Source organism: Rhizophagus irregularis, chromosome 6 (genome assembly GCF_026210795.1).
Source record: "Rhizophagus irregularis chromosome 6, complete sequence".
Classification (NCBI taxonomy): Eukaryota; Fungi; Glomeromycota; class Glomeromycetes; order Glomerales; family Glomeraceae; genus Rhizophagus; species Rhizophagus irregularis.
The window spans coordinates 42,507-65,998 of record NC_089434.1 but is presented as its reverse complement, the minus strand read 5'-3'; the positions used below and the strand labels follow the sequence as shown (position 1 = coordinate 65,998).

General features: G+C 30.7%; 5 protein-coding genes across 5 annotated transcripts; 3 read left to right on the top strand and 2 right to left on the bottom strand.

The window, feature by feature from the left end:
• Positions 1 to 2,300: 2,300 nt before the first annotated feature.
• OCT59_025805 (uncharacterized protein) lies at positions 2,301 to 3,318 on the top strand (the record flags this gene model as incomplete). Its single annotated transcript, XM_025330998.2, has 3 exons — positions 2,301 to 2,762; positions 2,958 to 3,006; positions 3,089 to 3,318. The coding sequence occupies 3 exons, from the start codon at positions 2,301 to 2,303 to the stop codon at positions 3,316 to 3,318; spliced, it is 741 nt and encodes a 246-aa protein (XP_025164407.2).
• Positions 3,319 to 7,319: 4,001 nt separating this feature from the next.
• OCT59_025804 (uncharacterized protein) lies at positions 7,320 to 8,975 on the bottom strand (the record flags this gene model as incomplete). The annotated part of the gene is made up of 3 exons (XM_066142727.1): positions 7,320 to 7,662; positions 7,777 to 7,991; positions 8,679 to 8,975. The coding sequence occupies 3 exons, from the start codon at positions 8,973 to 8,975 to the stop codon at positions 7,320 to 7,322; spliced, it is 855 nt and encodes a 284-aa protein (XP_065992310.1).
• A 1,688-nt stretch (positions 8,976 to 10,663) lies between these two features.
• On the top strand, positions 10,664 to 11,449 carry OCT59_025803 (uncharacterized protein; the record flags this gene model as incomplete). The annotated part of the gene is made up of 8 exons (XM_066142726.1): positions 10,664 to 10,670; positions 10,742 to 10,774; positions 10,855 to 10,886; positions 10,967 to 10,998; positions 11,079 to 11,110; positions 11,191 to 11,222; positions 11,313 to 11,344; positions 11,419 to 11,449. 8 exons carry the CDS (start codon positions 10,664 to 10,666, stop codon positions 11,447 to 11,449), a joined length of 231 nt encoding a protein of 76 aa, XP_065992309.1.
• Positions 11,450 to 13,338: 1,889 nt separating this feature from the next.
• Positions 13,339 to 14,017, bottom strand: OCT59_025802 (uncharacterized protein; the record flags this gene model as incomplete). Its single annotated transcript, XM_025328995.1, has 2 exons — positions 13,339 to 13,374; positions 13,460 to 14,017. The coding sequence occupies 2 exons, from the start codon at positions 14,015 to 14,017 to the stop codon at positions 13,339 to 13,341; spliced, it is 594 nt and encodes a 197-aa protein (XP_025164406.1).
• A 3,015-nt stretch (positions 14,018 to 17,032) lies between these two features.
• On the top strand, positions 17,033 to 17,989 carry OCT59_025801 (uncharacterized protein; the record flags this gene model as incomplete). Its single annotated transcript, XM_025328993.2, has 2 exons — positions 17,033 to 17,372; positions 17,727 to 17,989. 2 exons carry the CDS (start codon positions 17,033 to 17,035, stop codon positions 17,987 to 17,989), a joined length of 603 nt encoding a protein of 200 aa, XP_025164404.2.
• Positions 17,990 to 23,492: the final 5,503 nt, after the last annotated feature.

The following is a 23,492-nucleotide window of genomic DNA, read 5'->3' as shown; positions in this document are numbered from 1 at the left end:
TTGAAATGGTGTTACATTAAAAATTGTACTAATAATTAAAAAATAAAATGATGTAATATCATGATAATTGAATGGCATAATTAGAATTGTTACAAGAACTTTCTCGCATTTTTTTAATAATCTATACTAATTAATAATCAATACATATTTTTTTTTATAATCAATACATTTTTTTTTATCAAATATGTTTCCAAATATTCTAAATAATTTTTTAACAAAATTTCAAACAATGTCCTCATCTTCAACTGATTCAACCACCGTCAATGATACCAATACCATCAATGTCAATACTACCTCCATTTTTGACACTATAATTTATTCTTCCGGCCGGGTGGAGTGGTTGGATGACCAAATCGCTGCTTTGATTGAGCAGCGGAGGTTAAGAAACTTCGAGTACCATTATCAAATTGCAGGAAGAAATAGAAAAAATTTCTGGAATTCCGTTGCGAATAAAGTAAATAAGAGGTGTAGGAGCAATTATTTGGGCAAACAGTGCCAAACAAAATTCAATGGATTAGTGACCGGTTATTACGTGAGTTAAATATTAATAAAAATTTGTTGTAATAGTAATTTTAATACTTATTTAACACTTAATACTTTAGGATCAATTATTAGTGATTGCAAATGATCCAAGAGGGGCAAGAAGCCGTGCTGGTGCCATTTTTTTTTGAAGTCATGAATACACGGTTTTGGGAGAAACCAGGTAAGAACTTTTAAATCTAACAACATTATATAATCAACAAAATGATTATATTAAAGAGGTAAATTGTTTTATTTAATATGATTTAATATGTTTCTAGATGATCAGTTTGTACAGGCTTCAATTGGTATTAATATAACTCAATGCAGACGAAACAGAAGAAATGGTATGTAAAGTATAAAAGTTTAATCAAATTATAAATTTTTATTGATTTTCTTAATTATTTTATAGCATATGGGAGCCGGAATACTCAAAATACGAATACTCTAAATATAGAAGATCAAAATGGTAAGTACAAAATTTATTAATTTTTTTTTTCTTTTTTAGTCGTAAATATAAAATTTATTAATTTCTTTTCCTTTTTTAGTCAATAATGATGAATGAGTTTTTTATTTTCATTCACGGAATAATAATTCACATTTCGATATCCTTCAAAGCTATAATAAATACATAAAATAATAGCATGTTTGTAATTATTATATTAAATAAAAAAGTCTTCAAATAATGCTAAACTTAATGATTTGATGCAAGAATCAAATAATACTTAATAATTAATACATGACTATCATCAAAATTTTCAGCGCCGCTAAAAATTAAAGCCTTTTCTATAAGATCCTTAAATGATATCCAATGTTCTTAAAAATTGTTTTCGTTATGCTAATTAATTTATTGGTCCCTTTCAATTACTGATCATCTGGCAGACTGCCATACACCAATTTTTTTTCACACGTAGTTTATCTATAGTGCACAAATAATAGTGCACATTTTCGTGCACAAAAAATTTTATTCCACGCACAAAAAAATTTGATATGCATCGTATATATATTCGTATTAGATAAATGATATGATAATCTAATTTTTCTTTTTTTTTAAGCGTAATAAGAATGGAAGATATCATAAAATATCTAAATAATTATACTCCTCAAGAGAAAAAAACTGACAAACCAACAAAAAAAAGAAGTCGAAATGATAAAAATACAGAGGTTATTCAAATTAGTGATGTTGAAGATAATGAAATTAATAGTGAAGGAGAATTAAATGAGATTATTTAAGGCGAAAAATAAAAATAAAAAAAAATAAATATTCATGTTTAGAAAAAGATAACCTTAAATGGAATCCATCTTGGCTAGAGCTCCGAACGAGTCGAGTCGAGTCGAGTTAAAATTATAAAAATATAAACTCAACTCGATTCGAATTGAGTTGGCCCGTCAAACCAAATCAAGTCGAGTCGAATTAAATCATGTGATTTTATTCGGCTATGTCAATCATTTCCTTTTTTTGGTAATAGCCATTCCACAAAATTCCATTTTTGTAATTTTCAAAAAATTTTCGTCTCGGATTTTGTGTAACATAATTTCCAAAAAAGGAAATTCCATAAATTTGGCCGGAATTATGTTTAATTCGGCTTAACTCGACTCGACTCGATTTTATTAAATTATTAACTCGACTCAAATTGAATCGATTTGATTGTAATTTTCAACTCGACTCGACTCGACTCGACTCAACCAACTCGCGAGTCAGCTCGACTCGTTTCGGAACACTAAAAGATCCTTTCAAATATCCATGGTTATATTGTGAAAAAAGAAATGGAAAAGAAGTTATGTTTTGTAAAATATGCAAAAATGCAAATAGTTCTAATGTGTGGACAACTACTGGTTTGGAGTGGTTAAAGGAAGATTGTATTGAAAGGCATATAAAAGCAATTAATGCAAAAAATTCAGATCAGTTGACAATTAAAGAAGGCTTTATGCAACAAATGAACCATAATCAAGCATTAATTATTTGTTGTATGCGTAATGTATATTATTTAACACAACATAATATAGCACTTAATAATTATAGATCTCTTTGTGATTTAATTACATATCAAATTAATTATCAATATCAAACTGGGGATGAAAATTTTATCCAAAATCTTCGTCCACCTCTTCTTCAAAATCATTCTGAAATTACAACTTCATCATCTTCAACTAATAATTATGCACTTTATAAAAATGCAGTTGCAGAAAGAAAATTACTTTTTTCTATATTTACTATTGTTGAAGAAAGCGTTGTTGCTGAGGTTAAAGAATCACCATGTTAGAGTTTACTTATTGATGAAAGCAATACAAATGTTATATCTGAAAAAACTATTGCATTAGTTTCGAAACATTTAGTAAATGGTGGATCTATTTTCATTTTCTTGGATTGACACAAATAACAGATGCATCGGCTGATGGAATTATGAATGTAATAAACCTTTTTATAACTCAAAAAGAACTGGATATTAAAACATTTTGGTAGTGACGGAGCTGCAACCATGACAGGTAATTATTAAATAATAATTAATTAATCAAAAATATATAATTTAATAATATATATATATATATATTTTATCATTTTACTTAGGCATTCGTAATGGTGTTGCAACTCAACTAAAAAAACTTAATAATTTTATTACATCAACACATTGTGTTGCATATCGCTTACACTTAGCTTCAGAAGAAGCTGCAAATGAAACACCATATTTCGCACATTATAAAACTATAATTAAAGGAATTTATTCTTATTTTTCTAATTCATATAAGCGAATGTATGAATTAAAAAAATCAAAGAAGATATGGAAATTTCTGATTTAACAATTCTTAATGTATGTGATACGTGATGGCTATCATGGTATAATGTAATTAACAATTTTCACCAAATAATTGAACCCATTCAAAAAGCATTACAACGTGATGTTAATTCATCTAATATGGCTAAATTCTTATTTAATGCAATGTGAATACCGAATTTCTTATTATTACGAAATTTTTTGCTGATATTTTTTTTATTTTAAAAAAAATTATATTGGTTTTTCAATTTGATTATATTTCTTTATGATTACAACTCGAAATGGCATATGAATCTATAACCGCAAATTTTATTGGATCTGCAGATGTCTTACCGAAGTATGGTACCTATTTGCGAAAGTTAATAGATGAGTTAGAATTACACCCTGAAGATTTGCCAGGCTAGTTTATTTTTAACTTATTTATTAAATTAATTATTAATAAATTTTTGCTCAATTATGTTTGTTAATTAGATTTTATTAAACATTATGCTGAAAAAGTTATTACAAATTTGTGAAAAAGATTTCTTAATGAAAATTTATATTATTCTTTACGAATTTTTGATCCTCATGAAGTGCCGCTTGATAAAAAATGTATAAAAATGCTTTACAAAACTATGTGAAGAAGAGCTTTCGGATCTTATACATTTTTATGGAAAGAAAAAAAGAATTAATAATGATGAGCATTCATTAATTGATGACGAAGAAGTTAAGAAAGAATGGGATTTGGCTAAAAATCTAATTGCGTCATATAGATTTGCCAAAGGATGTAAATTTACTGAATGTTGGTATAAGATCTTTAATACTACTCATTTCCAAAACCAATTCCCTAATCTTATTATTCTTATTGATTTGTCATTAATTATATCTTTTTCTAACACTGTGGTGGAGCGTGTATTTTCTAGGCAAAATTTAATCAAAACAAACTGACATTTGAAACAGAGTGCATATTGATACTCTTAATATGCATTTACATGTTTCTTTAAATGGCCCTCAAAATTTTGAAAATTTCAATTATTTAGCAGCTTACAATCATTGGGCTTCTAAAGATCAGGCAATTTAATAATTATAGTGATTTATTTTTCATTTTTTTGGAACATTTTAGTGTAATTAATTATATTTTATAAATAAAATCTATAATATAATTAGGAATTTAGAATTTAAAAGTTAGGACGTTTTATATTATAAATTAATATAGTGCACATTTTTGTGCACAAAAATTTTTAAAAATTGAGTTCGTGACGTGTACAAAAAAAAAAAATTTTTATGTGCACGTGTGCACATTTTTTTTTCCAGATTTTATACACTGGTTGGAAGGTTGGAAACGTATTTTTTGTAAAATAATTTTTATCTTTTGTATAGGTCACTATAGAGCTTGGGAACTCGAGTCGGGATGAGTCAAGGCGGCTCGAGTAAAACGAGTCAAGAATTTTTTTGACTCAAAGAGTACTCGAGTCAGGACTCGAGTTAATTTGAGTCAAAGTGCGGGCTAAAAAACTTATCCATAATTTTACCTAGACCGTTATGGTCATAGTGCCGGCAGGAATTACAAATAGGTTCAGCCGGCACTATAAACCACGTGATCTCGGTTGACTCGAGTCAAGAAATTTCTGACTCGAGTGCGAGTTCAACTCGAGTCAACTCGAGTTACATGAGTGCGAGTCCAAGCTCTAGGTCACTAAAATCACATGACATTTATGCATGTATATTAATAACCAATTAAAATCGCTTTGATTACATACATGTGATATCTAAAATTAATGCGCGATTTTTTTTGTTTATTTTCAAAAATACACTTTTCTCTTCTTACTTATCTTTTATTAACGCTTTACGGTTCGTCTCTTCTTTTTTCTTTTATCCAAGTATATTTTACTTATCTTTTACAATATTAATAATACTTTGGCACTTTAGTTTATATATTTAATAATTAATATAGTAAGACATACTCATCTACTATATACAAAAGAAAAGAATAAAAAAAAGGAAAAAATGTACCCCTACCCACATACAAAAAAGAGAAAAGTCTCTTTTAAATAAATAGTGGAACTGTTAAGTAAGGTATGAAAATAGGATATACGCGTATTTTTCATATTTTTCTTTACAATAGTGGTTTGAGTCTTTCTTTGTGGTATAAGTGTGAATATATTTTTCAACTGCCATGTATCTATTGCTTGTTAAATATATTTGCTTTCTTTGTTAGACTGTGGTATTACAATATGAAGTGTGAATATATTTTTCAACTGCCATGTATCTATTGCTTGTTAAATATATTTGCAATTTCTTTTGTAATATTTGCTTTAGCCTGGAGGAAAATGTTATGAAATAGGGCTGGATATTTTATAACATTTTCTGCCTTCCAATTACTTTGTCCGGAGGTAGCCTGACAATTTGTCGTTGTCCTCCAGTTGTAGCAACCAGCATTTTTTTACAATTTTAAGAAACAAAACTTTTTCAAAAATTTAATAAAGAAAGAATTAACTTAAAAATATTATTTTATTATTCTTTACAAAACGCTGGCACTGGAGTTATTTTTTCTCTCACTTATCAAATCCCAACATGTCCAAAGACTAATCATGTAGTACGCTGTGGTCTGGAACCACCCGAGATTTTTGACTACCTAGGGATGAAGTTGTAGGGTACTTGTACCCGATAGGCTAGCTTCCTCTGACTTAGGGTCTCATTAATTGGGAAACAAGGTAGTTCCTAAGTACCTTTCACATTAAGGGCAGACATTTTTTGATACTGTGCATCAAGATGGTAATCCTATATCTGCGAATTCAAGAAAAAAAACTCTAAATCAAAAGAATTTGGAAGCAACACATATTAAGGTAATCTAAGCATTCTTTTTAAAAAAATTTAATCAAAAATTAATTTGGTTTATATATAGTAAACTCAAGAAAAAGAAGATCTAATCATATATCTTCAGAAGAATATGAGAGTAACGCACATCAAGGTAATTTAAATATTTATTTTTTTTATTTATTAAAGAAAAATAATTAACAAGATCTATTTTCTCTTTAAACAGCAAACTTCAAAAAAGAGGTGAAATAAATATAAAAGTATATTTTTTACTAATTTTTATTTATATTATACACTTCTTTTCTTTTTTTCTAACCTACTAACGTTTGTTTTTACTAATATATTTTATTACTAAACATACTAATAACATTTTCTATTACTAATCATTTTTTACTAATATTTTTTTAATACTATTCTTTTTCTTTTACGAATACATTATTCATACTAATATCTTTATTACTAAAATACTATTTCTTTCTTTTAAATATTAAACAGATAAAAATAAGCGCTATTTGTAGATAACAGATATCTAATTATTTTATATAACTATATAGAATAATATATTTTTTTGTAATCTTTTTTATTATTAATTAAAAAACAATAAAACTTTTAGTTTAATTGAAAATAATAAAATTTGTGTAATAAAATTTTACTTTAGCCCAAATTAAAATTAAAAATTAATCTGAAATTATAATTTTGCCCAGATTAAATTATAATATTATAAAAAATTACCTATCGTATTGTCAGATAAATGTACGATATGTATCCTATATTTACCCGATATCTATATAACATGTGTCCGATATTATACTGACCAATATCTATATGATATTTATACGACATGTATAAGATATGTGCCCGATATTATACTACCTGATATATGTGTAATATGTGCACAATATCTATAATATATATCACCGAACTTCTGCATAAACATTACAGATATCAGGTACCCGATATGTGTGTAATTGTTGCATATCGTATACATATCATATACATATCCTACATACAGTCGCCACTGGATATAACGAACCAGCCGTTCCAAAAGATTTAGTTCGGTATATAACGAATTCGATATATAATATTTATGTTATATACCGAACTGTCCGGTATATAAATTTATCCAATAGTTTTAGCTGCACATGACCATTATATTTAAATTAAAGTTAATAAAATGCGCGATGTACTACAATATTATTTTATTAACGACTATAAGTATTAACCAGCTATTTAAACATTATTATTATATTGGAAGTAATGAAGATCAAGCTGTTTAAGACTATTTACAACTAAAAGTTTTACTTTTTTATGTAATTTTCTTAAAACCTTTAACTCTTCATTTACATCACCAAATTCCGGTCCTTGTTCATACAAAAATTTTATAGTTTTATCTATAGCCTTTTCTGCATCTGTTGGACTCACTTTTTCCGATATAGGTGTAAATTCGGTCTCATCCATCATATCTTCCTCTTCCTTATCTGCATTTCGTATAGTATCAACTATTTCAAAATCTGTAAGCCCACCTTCCGGCATCTCATCCTCAACATAAAGGTATTCATACGCATTAAGATCACTATTTGGAAGCTAGGAAATTAACGCTTCAAGTTCATCAATATCCATATCAAAACTAAGAAAAATAGAAGTTAATGTTAATTTTAAAAAAATTATATTATATAATTTTGCATACCTATCATCAGAAAATGCTGAATTATTATCAGGAAATTCTCCAGTTTCGTTAATACTTGGTGGAACAATACCCGTTTTCTTCCAACAGTTTGAAATTGTTTGAGAAGATACTGTTGACCATGCTTCAGCCGCATTCTGTAAAGCATCATAAATGGTATAATCTGCAAGTTCTTCCACAATACCGTCCTGCACATCATCATATGCATCAATCCTATTCTGAATGAAGAGTCGTTTGTAATGACACTTAAATGAATGAATGATCCCCACATCATAAGGCTGAAGTTTAGTGGTAGTATTTGGTGGAAGAAATTTCACATCTATACTATCCAACTTTTCTCGAGTTTCATCTAAAATAAGATGTACTGGTGCATTATCAATTAAAAAAATTATTTTTCGTCTTTTTCGTCTCATTATTTCATTGAGTTTAAGAAGAACTTCATTAAAAATGCTAACTTGCATCGATGCTTTTTTATTCCAAAAGTAATAAACTGGAAGGTTTTTATAATTAATATTTTTCATAACACGAGGAGTTTTGTATTTGTGAATAAATGTTAGCGTCATTTTCTCACTGCTGGTTGCATTTGTTGCACAAAATATTGTAACATGGGATTTCTCTTTTTTATGCCCTGATAGAGAATTACGTGCCAAAACTCTAGAAGGTTCCATCTTCCAGAATAGGCCAGTTTCATCACCATTCCAAATATCTTCAGAGTTGTAAGGTGCAAGGAGCTGTTGTAAAGCAAAACGATCTCTTTCTATTGATTCAGCTGAAGGAGCACTTTCAGCTTCACCTTGCTTTTTAAATTGACGCAAACCATGCCATTTTTTAAAGCCACCTAACCAACCCTCTGAATGATGAAAATCTTCTATTGAAAACTGTTCGGCAAAATAGCTTGCCTTTACCTTTAAGATATTACCATCAATATCTTGTTTAGTATTAAGTGCGTTGTCAACCCATAAACCAAGTGCACCTTCCAGTTGTGGCCATTTTGATCCGCGAAATTTTTTAGTATTCTTTTTGCTTTCTGTAATTGTAAGCCAATGGTCACTTTCTCTTAAAATGTCGGTAATTGTAGACTTCCCAACATTATATTTTTGTGCAAGTTCTACATTTTGGAGTGTTGGGTCTTTCTCTTTCATTTCACAGATTTCACGCTTTTGTTTAGCAGAAAGACTAACTCTTTTTCTTTTCGTCAGCATTATCAGAACTTTTGAAGAAATTTATCCGATTCAGACTAACGGAAATTGGAAAAAGTATTTACGTGTAATGGTGATGCGATCATCTTTTATATTAGCCATATAAGTCACGTAACAGTTCGGTATACTAAATATGCAGCTAATATATTTGGGCTAGCTATAATGAGTTCGGATGCGGTATATAGCAATTTATTATGTGATTTCGTTATATCCAATGTAATTTACTATAAAAAAATTGGTTCTGTAAAACTTAGTTCACTATAACAAGTTTTCGGTACAAACAGGTTCATTATAACCAGTGGCGACTGTATATCTGGTACCCGATATGCAACCGATAGCCTCGATTTTGACCTGTGTTAGTGCCCATTGTGCCCAATTTGCAATGATTTACGTCAATTTGAAACTCTTGAAGAACTAAATCAGCATCTAATTTTAAACCATAATGATAGCGTTGTGGATCATTCAGGCGCAGTCAATAATACGAATTATAAAAAATGAGAAAAAGATAACGATACTGCTTCTATCTCATAATAAACTATTTTATTATTTATTGAATCATGTAATCGTACTTATCATGAATTCTTTAAAACATGTTTTATCTTATTTTTTTTACGATAAGGAACTATTGCCAAATCTACTGAATATGAAGAAGATTATCTTATATGTAAAGCACTTGCTAAAAATTATGATCGTGAGTCTTATGAAAAACTCTTAGTACAGTACGGACTTACTGATGTCATTGATTTGGATGATTTTTTTTGAGACTTCACCTAACTTAAGGATTTGCTCACGGAAAAATTTATTAGATCCTGATTTTATTTTTTTCATAAAAGTGAGATTATAATGAAAGATTTAAATGTAGGTTACTTATATAATTTTTCTTAGCGATAGCTTTTCTATATAATATTTTATTTTGCAAATATATAATTTTTTTACTATGTATATGGTTACGCTATAAGCATATCACAATTTACAAGAAATTATACTACAATTTGCCTTACTATGGTAGAATTTGGATGACAAATACATTTTTTTAAGTCTCTCTAAATAAAGTATTACTGTACGTGTATAAATACATAGATCCGCTGTATCAAGTTTTATAGACGATTTTTATGCATTTGTCAATTGCTTGTTTGCAATCTTTTGACATTTTAATAGTTGCTATGTCCAACCAGTTCAAAGCATTATCTTGCATTGATCACTTCATTTTATGAACTCTTTCATTCCTCCTTAGTTTATAACTTATAACATCCAATCACAATTAATTCGTTAAAAGTTATTCCACCTAAAAATTCGCAAACTCTTTCAATTCTTTTATGTATATTTAGATCGACACTCCTGTCCATTATAAGGTTGCTTGCCGAAACTAGGAGGTTTCGGCAAGATGGTGTATACGAAACTGCCAAAACTAGTTTCGCAAAATCGCCTTAAAATGCTGAAATGCTGAAACTGCCAAAACCTGCGAAACTGTTTTGACGTTTCGGCATAGTATATCATATGATATACAGATAGTTTCGGCATACACTATAATCTGCAGTTTGCAGATTTTATTCTGATCAGTTTCGGTACATCATATGACTTACTGATCGTACTAATTTACTGATCTGATAATCTTTTTTTTATTAAAAAAAAAAGGTTAAAAAAAAACATTTTTATTGTTTATAGTTGGAAAAAATAAACCCGCCCTAAACATGAAAGGTTGGGTTTTTAATTTATTTATTTTTTTTGTAGAAATGTCACTAACATTCCTTTTCTCTTTTTTTCTTTAGGGACACCTTCCGGACCTGGAATTCGGCGAAGTGGTAGGTTGAAAAAGGGGAGGTGTGGTTTTATTTTAATTTAGGAACGTACCTAACGTTCCTTCTCTCTTTTTTTACTTTAGAGCACCTTCCAGACCTGGAATTCAGTGAAACAGTAGGTTGGAAAGGGGGAAGTGTTGTTTTATTTTAATTTAAGAACGTACCTAATGTTCCTTTTCTCTTTTTTTACTTTAGGGTGCCTTTCAGACCTGGAATTTGGCGAAATGGTAGGTTGGAAAGGGGGAAGTGTTGTTTTATTTTAATTTAGGAACGTACCTAACGTTCCTTTTCTTTGTTTTTACTTTAGGGCGCCTTCCGGACCTGGAATTCGGTGTAATGGTAGGTTGGAAAGGGGGAAGTGTTGTTTTATTTTAATTTAGAAACATACCTAACGTTCCTTTTCTCTTTTTTTACTTTAGAGCACCTTCTGAACCTGGAATTCGGTGAAACGGTAGGTTGAAAAGGGAGAAGTGTTGTTTAACTTGTTTAATTTTAATTGTAGGAACGTATCTAACGTTCCTTTTCTCTTTTTTTACTTTAGGGCGCCTTTCAAACCGGGAATTTGGCAAAACGGTAGATTGAAAAGGGAAATGTTGGTTTTTTTTCATTGTAGAAACGTACCTAACGGTCCTTTTTCTTTACTTTAGAGTCATTCTTTCGGGACATGAATTCTGTTGAAATGAAATAAAAATAGCCTCCTGGACGAACCTGGACTTAGAATGTAAGGAATGGTGGAAGGGGAGTTTTTTTAAATATTAAAGAAACGTACTGACGTTTCTTTATTTTTATTAGGTTGCCAGATTCCTTGGACGAACCCAGACTTTGGAATGTTAGTTGGAAAAGGGAGAGGTGATTTTTTTTTAATATTAAAGAAACGTTACTAACGTTTCTTTCTCTATTTTTTTAGATTATTGGACATTTGGGTGAATAAAACTCGGGTGGGGACTGGGGAGTTTACTTCAAAGAAATGTAATCTCTTTATTATTGTAATAATTATAATAAAATAAAAAAATATTAAGTAAAACAATAAAAATTACAATAATTTTTTTTTAATTACATATAAATTTATTAGACAATTTGAAATTAAAAAAAAAATGCTAAAAAATATTAGAATAGCAAAACTATGGTGAAATTCATATAAAATATTAATGCTTGTTATGCCGAAACTATAGATAAACTTAATTATAGAGGTTTCGCAAATTTTGGCAGTTTCGCACGTTTCGGCAGTTTCGCAAGTTTCGGCAGTTTCACAGTTTCGCGGTTTCGCAATTTCACCACTATGTAAGGGGTTTCACCTTTCGGCATTAGGCCAAATAGGTTTCGGCAGGCAACTTTAGTCCATTAACTCTTTGATTGTATTAACTTGATTAACTTATAATATTACATTGTAATGATATAAAAAGTGGCTATACCATTGAGAAATTATCTTACACACATCATTGATGGCATCCCGAAGATTCTCATTTTAACACATCATTTCAGTTTCATTTCCTTTAAAAAAATAAAGTCATACAAAAGTATTGAAAGTACTTTGAATGGATTGAGGAATACTTACCTCTGTTAAGGATGATTATATTACTATAATCATTAACAACCTCATTCCAATTTGTAATTTCACTCTGAGGCTTCTCCTATATATTTAGTTTGTATAATGTGACTTTATCATCTGGCTGAACTTCGCCTGGATTTACATTCACGTCATTTCAGTATTGACCAACTTTCTTTAATATTTTTGCTTTTTCCATTCTATTTATAAATCAGAAAAATCTTTGAAATAAAATTTATTTTTTTTAAATCAATAATAATATATTTTCAGGTGATCGATCTCACGTAACTATTTCAGCAACACATAAGAAAATTGAAATTCACCTACATGTATACCCCGATGCATGTGAACACACTCTGGTTAAAATTAGTATATTCAAAAGCATCTCGATACTGTGATATGATATTATATATTTGATTTAGTTCATGATAAGAAAAGGAACGTTTCTATACAGTATATTTCGATCTTCAGATATCTTGATGACTTGCCCTCTCGCATTTGCTCAAAGCCAGAATAATACTATTCTGCCCATTTTCTGAAATTACTTCTTCAGAAATAATCTCTGATTGAAGGAAACTTTGCTGTCTGTTCTCATCTTAATATCACGCCTAACATTCTCAACAGCAATATCTGCTCTACTTTTCTTCCAACTCCTTGATTCTGCTCTTAAGCTTGGCTTTTAGCTTCGTATTTTGACTTTAACCTCAAAATTCTTAGCTTCAAGCTCAATAATTTTAAGCCATAAGTCTGGCATTTTTTCTCTGAGCAACTGATATTATTATTCAAACTCAAAAAAAAATACGTGCACTTTGTTACGGACTGTAACCAGATCACTTTTGCCAAGAATGCATCATGATTTTAAATCATGAATAAATTTTATTATTGGTATATAATGAACATTTAATACTACAATATGCAAAGAGTAAATACAAAAGGAATATTTTTTTAAATGTAAGCAATTATAAATTGTTGAAAAAGCTACAGCTAATAATGAATTATTTAGAAAAACTACTGCCAAGAATCAATTATTAAATCTGTAAGAAAATGTAAGATAAGACTATAATAGCGATAAAAAAAAATAAATAGGGTTTTTTATTAAAAACTACAAATGAAACTATGGCAATTAAAAAGATACTAAATACTTTTCCTGGCCAAGAAATTTCTTCCAATTGAAAGATATGCTTGGGAATGGATTGCTGTTGGCTTTGAACCTCATATTTATTATTAAAGCGTATAAAGGCACTTTCCCTTTCCTCGCTGAATTTTAAGATAAAATCCGCACCGGTAGACTTTAAAAATTCTACCCCAAGAACGTTATTTTCAGTAAAATGTGATTTGGATGGTGGTAAATGGGTGATAGTGGGATGATTATTTAATAATATGTGATAAGATTTTGAGTCAGGTAGGGTCACTTTAAATTTTTTGTAAACTTCTTCGCAAATATAAGTGACGGGAGAACCTATATCCACAATGAAGAAAACATTTCGGCTTGTTCTTCTTCCTATTTTTACTGGTAAGGAAACAATGACCCGATAATTAGGGCCGTATACAATTGCTTTGACTTCTTTTAATTCTTTTTGTGTGGTCTCTGCCAAATATGTAACATTTAGCATTTCAGAAACTTCTTGGTGTAAAGCTTTAGATGAAAGATCAATTAAAAGTAAATCGTACATATTTGAAGGGTAGTTATCTTCAGGCATATTGAATATCTTGTGTTGTATATATATCTTTTTAATATAATGACTAGATCAAAGCGAAATTGATATAATGATTATAATGATTAATTAAATCTGAATGATATATCTTATTTTACTCGTGTTCCTTAGTCCCTACTTAAATTATTAACTAGAACTTTCGAGAAAAAAATGTATGACAATACATGACTCATTAATGGAACATTAAATATAGATACACTAGATACACTTCAATTAGCATTAGATCGTCATGTGCCACTTGGCGAATCAGAGACATGTTTACAAAGAAAGTTAAGGTATAAGTATAACAAGGCGAATTATTGTTGATCATTTCCAAAAGAGGTTCTCTCGGGTATACAAATGGCGTAATTGCTGTATTTAAGTTATAGCACACTGTGGCTTGCATAAATTTGTAAATTCAGAATGTCTCTCTTACTTTCCCATATGTTAACCGTTGTCTACCAAAAAATATTACACATGTTCACATCATTTCATGGATAGCGATTTATTTTTTCCAAAGTTATAAGGTCCAATGACATTAATGAGTTGATTGTATTGGAACTTTAGGACATTATTTTATCGTAAAAAATAGTAACACAAGATATATAATACTTTGAATAGTAGAAAGAACAAAATACAGTACTTTATGAGACAACATATCTAAATGAAGAAATTCGGTCTAAATAACATATATTACATGATTAATGATCAATATATATTAAATAGATATAAACGAAAAAAGGATAAGGGCTATGCCTACAAAGTAAATTTTATTATTTTTATTTAACGAGAAATAGAATAACTAATAAAACGAAATAAATGAGTAGCAGGTTGTTTCAAGGGAGGAATCACTCGAGCCCTAACCCATAAAATGAGAGTTTCTTCCCCGCTACTCATTCTTGTGTACCCATACACTAATCTTATCTAATGTTTTACTATAAGAGGTATTCTTTTTATAGAAATTCTTCACAGTTTGCGCACAAATCTTTCCTATACCATAATCAGTTATTTCAACTGATATTCTATTACACGCTTCATCTAAAGTTAAATTTTTTTCATTTATAATCCGCTCAACAATCTGTTTAAAACGAGTCCAAATATCGTATGAAACACCTTCAGAAGGTACATTAGACGAAGAGTTAACGGATGAAGTAATTGATTCTGTATCATTTTGCCCTTGGGCGGTCTCTGGCTGATTAACTATCTGTGCTTCTTCACAACGTTTTTTTCTTCATAGAGATCATTAACGATTTGCTCGATGTTATTAATTCTATTAAGAATGCTTTGCGTCTCCATGACAAAATTTTCAATATGTGCATTGATCAATGTGATTTCTGCAGTACAATGAGAATTAACTTTGTTAATCTCTGCAGATAATTTTTTATTAATTTTGGTGTAATATACATCAGAGATTTTTGGGTGAAACACACGAAGTGGCTTTAAGCCTTCTTCGAAATGATTGCGATCCCAATAAGTGTACTGATTTTCTCGATAAAAAAGATGAGGTAACTGACAAAAACAGTATATTTTCATTAAAATTAGTTAAGGACATCTAAATGAAAAAATCGATTAGTTTGTTTCGGTAAACAATTTTAGGTATAATAGTCCAACTTTAACGAACCTTTGAATCAAGATAATGAAGATATTTTATACTTGGAGCGTACGAAGTAGAGAAAAAGATCAAGATTAATCAAAATCAATATTGAAATGTGTTAAATTTATTAACAGTTTTGTGCAGAGCGATATTAAATGATCAAGCAATGAATTTATTTTAGTGAAACTGGGCAAAACATACATTTATATATTTTTTCTTACGTAGAATGAGCTAACTGGGTTTAAAAAGATGATATCAGACGAAGACAGCCCAAAGGGCGAATGTACGTTGAAGAGAAGACAATAAAGACAATAATGACAATCAAGACAATAGATTATTAATAAACACTCAAAGATGAGCGCAGCATACAATTATTTTATTATCACAACCTTAACAATCAAAGAAATATGATATCATCATAGTAAACGCAACCCTCCCTGATCATCTTTGCAAATCTCGCCATTGCTAGGACGAAATAGACAAGTACGGAGCACTAATATAAATCCCTGGTCGATCTTTCAACTTAATCTATGGCAATCAGCAAAACAGCAAAAGCTACTATAATTAAATAGTCAACTACGAATCTCCATTAATCTCTGAATGCATATTATTCCTTAATTAAACAGTGTCTGATCGCTGATGACAAATCGTCAAATCGTTATTTTAAAAAATTCGTTAGTGTGTCTTTAATCAGTTAGTTTCAGTTGGAGAGGCACAAAAATATACCGTTTATTTCTGTGATTTGTCATATGTGTTAGGTAAGGGAAAATAGATGACTGAAACAATCAGGAAAATAATCATGTGATTTTGGCGAACAAGTTCGTTGAATTTTTTTTATTAAAACACAAAAGATAAATATACGTTCGGGATATAAGCTGTGATACATATACAGATAATGTTTCGAGACTTTGCCCATAATACACCTTTTCTAAGACTTATCTACTGTCAATCAAAGGATATGATATCATCGTTAAAAAAATAATAAACGCGTAATACCCCTGAACATATCAATTCGTGAAACTGTTTATTTCTTCGTAAGGTTAAAGCCAAACCCACACTACTGGTCGATCACACAACAGCAAATAAGCAAATTCCTTCAGAGGTAACATTATTCATTCCGGATATTTTTTTGTGTTATGCAACATCTGTCATTCTATATTAATAACAATTATGTTATTACAGAACTACAGACTAGTTAGTAAATATACTGTTTATTTTTCGAAGTTATGCTTAGCGCCTTAGCCCGAGCTAGTATGCAATTGTATTAGATTAGGTGTGGTTGGGCAAAACTTTACGCCTTATGAAAGTAATTACCCAAATGGATATAATTTCCCTATATCGTTAGGCCAAGAATTATTAACCACAGGCATAACAGGTTCACCAGGGAGTTTTGAAAATTGAAGTATAAATATGCGTCTTTATTCACCATGGGCAACAAATACAAAATCATGGTGGACATCACGTTGACTTATCGGTTCTTCAAAGATGTTGCAGAAAATTCTCCAGAATTTGTTGCTGAGGTCAACACTCAAGATCTCATTTTAGACCTCCAAGAGAAGATTTACGAAGAAGTCAAGAAGTTAAATAACAATTTCTTCGAAATTGAGGCTAATGACTTAAAATTGTGGAAAGTAGAAATCAATAACGGTGATAACGACAAATTTTCCAGTCTCGTCTTGCCGAATGATGATGTGAAAAACTTAAATAAGCTTAAAGAAAAGATAGTGGATCATTGGAATGATGAAGAAAAGCGTTCAAAAGAAGGATGTATTCATATTATCGTTGATTCGCTAATCCTAACCAAAAATAAGGAATTAGTTAAAAGGAGTCAGATCAATCAGGATTTAATGGATCAGATAAATACTTTGACGTTAAATCAAGGCTAGTAGTCATTCTTAGAGCTTGATATATATTTTCTTTGGATTGAATACGATGCAGTCATGCAGATGCTAATAGAGGGTTTTAGAAGAGCACAATGAAGAGAAAGATACCAAATTTTTTACTCAATTATCTGATATGCTAGCTGCGGTAAAGAGACGATGAAAATTTTATGGTAGGTTTCCTGTATTTTCTTTGTGGGCTAGCTAAAGGAAGTTAATATTTATCTGTTATTATTTTCAGTATGTTGGGCAGAGAATACAAGATTGCAACTCGCATTTAGTAATGGAACGATCCATGAAGGCGATATAGTTAAATACAAATACAAAGACGACAACATTACTACTTTAAGAGCAGCAGAAGGGTGGGCTTATATCAATCATGAAAATACCTTTCACCCCACTGTATCATCCTTCGTGAAGAAATTTTTGAAGGTAAGTGGTACTTCTGCTGTTAATTATTGTACAAGCACTAAAACAAGTTTCAATTGGCAATGTATTTCATGATGATATGCCAGAGAGGAGGAGGAGGAGGAATAATAATCGGGTTTAATGGCTTAGTCATTAGTTTCCTGTATACAAGGAGGCCTGCATATCGATGCGTAATTTATTTTTATCTTTGTATACTACAAGCAGCTATCGCTCTATTATAATAAAGATATTTATCATATAAATTTACCCGTGTTGCTTTTGTCATTTTCTTTGAATCACGTGAGAAAGGTCACAAAATTATACCGCAGTAATACTGACCAATAAAATCATTTTGCATTGCTTGCGTCACTCACGCTTTAATTTTGGTCCTGGCATAACATTCGGGGAAAAATAATCATGTGATTTTGGCGAACATATTCGCTGAAATTTTTTATTAAAATAAATACCAATTTGGAACGTAGCCCTAATACACGCAAAAATAAATACAAAGGTTCGGGACTTTGCCCTTGATACATGATTTGGGCGAACATTGTTCGCTGAAGTCTCTATCCTAAAATTATACTACAGCATCTGAGCTGTGCTCACAAAGTGAATTTTCAGCAAGGTTGCTCAATGACCTAGGCTTTTTTATTACCTTCTCTTCACTTCATGAATCTACTTCATACCTGGAGGGTGAATCAGGCTTCTGTGCCTCTTCCAACAACCAAACGATGTAACTGAAAACTTCTTTAACCATGTTTTCCATATTCACATTGTTAGGCCGTTCCAAATTAATTGTTTGTTTAACGTCCATATTTTCTTAAAAAATCCAGGGGGGAGGGGGGTCAAAATAAACAACATCAAAAAATAAACATATAAAATTTTATTTATATAATCAAAATTTATTGAGTGATTTATTAAGTAAAATTGATTTTATCTATTACCAACTTTAATTTTTCCTCTTGTTGGCCAATTATGTCCCTTATTTTTACAAGTTTGACAAAATGGGTATATAGTTGTAAACTTTTTCCTTAGATTATCATCTGGTTCTAATAATCCATCTTTTTCCCCACAATAAAAACAAATAATTTCTGTTTTTAAACGACGGCATGAATAATATACTGCTTCAATTGGACTATTACAATGAATCTTTTGTCTAATGTATACTTTTTCATAAAGATTATGTGCTTCGGGAGTTATACACTAGTCGAAATAAGGCAAATCAGAAGTAAGGCAAATCGGCCAAATTTCGGCCAAATTTCGGATAAATTTCGGATATGATCGATAATCGGCTGACATTCGGCATAGCTGATTTGCGGTGCAAAATTCCGATTTCGGATATGATCGATAATCGGCTGCATATCAGATGACATTCGGCATAGCCGATTTGCGGTGCAAATTCCGATATTTGTTTCAAATTCCGATGTTTGCGCATTATAATATTTCGACATTCCGATAATTATATTATATGTAAATTTGACATTTAATAATTCCGATATTTGTATTGTATTGTTTTAACATTTAATAAATTTCGATATTTGTATTATTTGAAATTTGTATTATTTTGAAATTTAATAAATTCCGATATTTGTATTATTTGAAATTTGTATATTTTGAAATTTAATAAATTCCGATATTTGTATTATTTGAAATTTGTATTATTTTGAAATTTAATAAATTCCGATATTTGTATTATTTGAAATTATATGTCATTTCATCAAAATAAAGTTTGAAAAAGATACTAATTTTAGCGAATATGAAATTTTCTATTGACTGGATTTACTGCTAAATAGACGTTTGAACTTCTCCTGCCTGAAATTCAGTATTTCGTTGGTATAAATCGGCCAAGAATATGATGAACTGGAATAATACAGTCGCGAGATTCTGGGTAAAACTCGGTACCCCATAATTCAACATTGCATATTTCGTCATCTCTAACTCTGAAATGATACCGAATATTTGATGATTCTGCAGGTTTATACCAGCGAATAAATGCTAGATTATGTTCGGATAACCCATCCGGCAAATTAACGGCATGTGTAAAAAAGTATTGGACTTGTCCAGGATAGCAATCGATATCACCACTTTCTGTCATAAATTTTGCCAAGATAAATGAGCTTTTTACATGACGTGATGATATCGAAGAGCCGAATATTTCAGAACCAATTCGGCACCTTCCAAATTGATTCATTTTAACTTGAACTATTATCGAATCTTCTGCACCCTCTCCAAATGGTTTCCGAAATTCCATCGTTTCGTAGCTCGCCATGTAGTATTCAACTATTAAGTCAAGCATATCACTTGACATTACAATATCGTTAAATACTGGTCTGAGCATTTCGCCCGGAAATGCTTCTTTTCCTGTGGTGGTCGATTCATGAATGTTTCTTGAAGTCAACCAAAATCGCCTCATTTCATCAGCAGAAAATTGGTCGGCTTCTGATAGAGAGCCAACAGATGGTCTATTACTAATCAAATCTAGGCCCTTTGATTCCACGCCGGAATTAATGATATTACTGATTTGATTATCAAACATCAGGCGGCGCATAATTTCCGGTTCAATTTTCCTTCTGCTATTCGGAAAAGAGCCTAAATTTATTTTAAACAAAAGTTGATAAAAATGCATTATTTTAGAAAGTAACAAGAATATTTAAAATATTATACCTAGCATGCCATTCATGCGCTCAAAGGAAAAACACCAGAATGTATATAAAGGTCCATAGTCGAGTGAGCATTCACATAAGTAAAGTGATAAATGTAAATTCGGTGTGATTTTATCACGACCGTAATTTTCTTCTATCAACTTCACTAGGTTAATTAGCCTCTGATGCGCCTCTCTCATGAAATCGACTTCTACAATTCGACTTACTGAAATTGAACAAATTCTCACAAAATTCACGAGAATCTTCCGGTCATTCTCAGAAAGATGTTCCCAGAGAGAGACCGTTGCATATATTGTAAAAAATATTCGCCATTGATCCGCAGTAAAATTTGAAAACCCATCTCCACAATCGACTTTTCCCGGGATTCGACCCAAGTCAGCTGGAACTTTAAATTCATCCATTTTTTTCTGAACTGTTTTCAAAATATGTGTTGTTAATACGCCATTTTCGATCCAAAGTCTTCTTACAATCCATTTTGCGATGCCCAGAAACAAGCAGTGCATCGGGTCGATTGTAATGAACCGAATTGGATCGAAATATGGTAGACGCAATAATTCGGACCATCTAACTCCAGTTTGCTTTACAAATCGCTTTCTTGCTGCATCCGAATTACAGCGTCTCCATCCTATAGCATCTTGACGATGTTGAGCCAAATCACGGCAAGTAAACCATTCGTCCATTTCATTTATCCCAGCGAAATTATGCTGCCGATTTTCATAATTCGCCTTCTTTTCGCATCTATGACATGACACCAAAGCGGAAATATGTCCGCAAATTTTTCTTGCTGCCGGTATGTCACATGAAACAAGAATCAGAGCTGCGCGAATTCTTTTCCCTTCTTGACATTCATACGTTTTATTTAATGTCACTCCTTCCCAAAGTGACTTCAACTCATCAATGATTGGCGCCAGATAGTGGTTAATCTTATGTAAACTTACTTCATCTGGGCCGGGTAATAAGCCAAGAATCAAGATATTATTGCGCTTGAATCTGACATCCCTCAGAAGGTTACCGATTGCAGCGTATATTACTCCGGTGCTGTGGATTGTGCCGTCGAAGGGTTGAAACCAATCCAAATTCAAAATCAATCCGAGGTGCGAATCAGCAACATCAGATCGGAAAAAATTATTCGAACTTTCATCTGTCGTTTCTTTAAAAGTTTTCCAAACTTCACCATCGTATATATCAGTTAGGATATTATCGAAAGTTGGACGATTTATCCAATGCCTTAGAGAATTTTCAAAGTTAGGTTGACGATACATTGCTTCCAATTGCTGCTTAATACTCACAAACGGAAATAATAATTCAGGTTTGATTAAAATTTGGTTATTTAACAATGTTGTTTTCTGTGCCAAAGGTGTTTGGCACAACCTTAATCTTCGAGTTGTCGAATTAGGAAATTCGACATGGCAACACTTCATGATGGCAGGTTGCTCATTTTGGAGAAAACTTTTTATTTCCTGTTTGTTGTATAATTTGTGGCATTTGGAACACGCCACAAAACTATGAAACCGGTCTTCAAGATTAAGGGCTTTTCTTGCTAGATATAAAGTGTCAGGAAATGTGTCAAAATCAGGACTACCGATTTCTGTTAGAACAAGCTTCAAGAATTTTATCAATGATTCTGTAGCTGTTTCTGGTAAGTTAAACCTGGTTCGGAAGCTCATGATCCATAATAATATCCATAAGAACCGATTATTTATTGATTGTTCAGTATCAGAATCTTGAAATGGTTCGAAAGGTGGACATGAATAATCTTCAAAAATTTCGTGGTATTCGTCATCATTGGATGGTTCATTATCAGATGATTCATTTCTATCATCGATATTTGCATCTTCCTCCGTAGTATATTCAGAAGATTCAGAAGATTTATCATCTACTGTATCTCCTAATTCAGCAATTATAACCGGTCGAACATATTTTCTTGATCGTTGTCTACTAGGCAATTCAGCTTCTGATTCTCTCATTCGTGGTTCATCTGATATTGAGGCACTTTTGTATGGTTCATCACTAGGCAATTCAGCTTCCGATTCTCTCATTCGTGGTTCATCTGATATTGAGGCACTTTCGTATGGTTCGTCACTAGGCAATTCAGCTTCATCAGGTAGATGTACTTCTGTTCTTTCTGAATCATCATCCTCTGAATCTTGGTTAATTTCATGGATAGTTTTCATACGAGGATCTACTAATCGTCCATTACATTCAGAACAATTACATGCAACTAACCTTCCAATACGTGATGATGTAGGATAAGATTGATTTGAAGATTCTTCGTCAATTATATTTGACACTGATCTGGTTCTTTGTATACGTGATGAAGGTATGGCATGAGGTCTAGAATCTGATTCTTCATTGAGTATACTTGATAATGATCTTTTTCTCGTCATTTTTGTGAACGTTTTTCGAAATAAAGTTAATTGTTAATAATATATCAATAATATCAATATAATTCGTTTAAAATACTTAAATTAGAATAAATTTTATTAAAATCATCAACTGCGTCGATGTAATACTAAATTTATTAAAATCATCAATCTACACTTAAATTATAAATATAAATCATTCGATTAATAATATTGATAATAAAATAGACTATTCGATCGATCAGTATGATGGCGAAAGTTTCTTAAAGTTTAATTTTTTAAACAACTTCATTTTTTCTCACCAACCTTTTTCTTTTTAGAGTTTAATCTTTTTAGAGTTTAATTGTCGATATAATACTTAAATTATATTAAATTTATTAAAATCATCAACTATCACTTAAATTATAAATATTACATGATGTCGATTTGCGTTCAAATCGTTCGATTAATAATATTAATAATAAAATAGACTATTCGATCAGTATGATGGCGAAAGTTTCTTAAAGTTTAATTTTTTAAATAAAACTTCATTTTTTCTCACCTTTTCTTTTTAGAGTTTTAACGTCTAATACT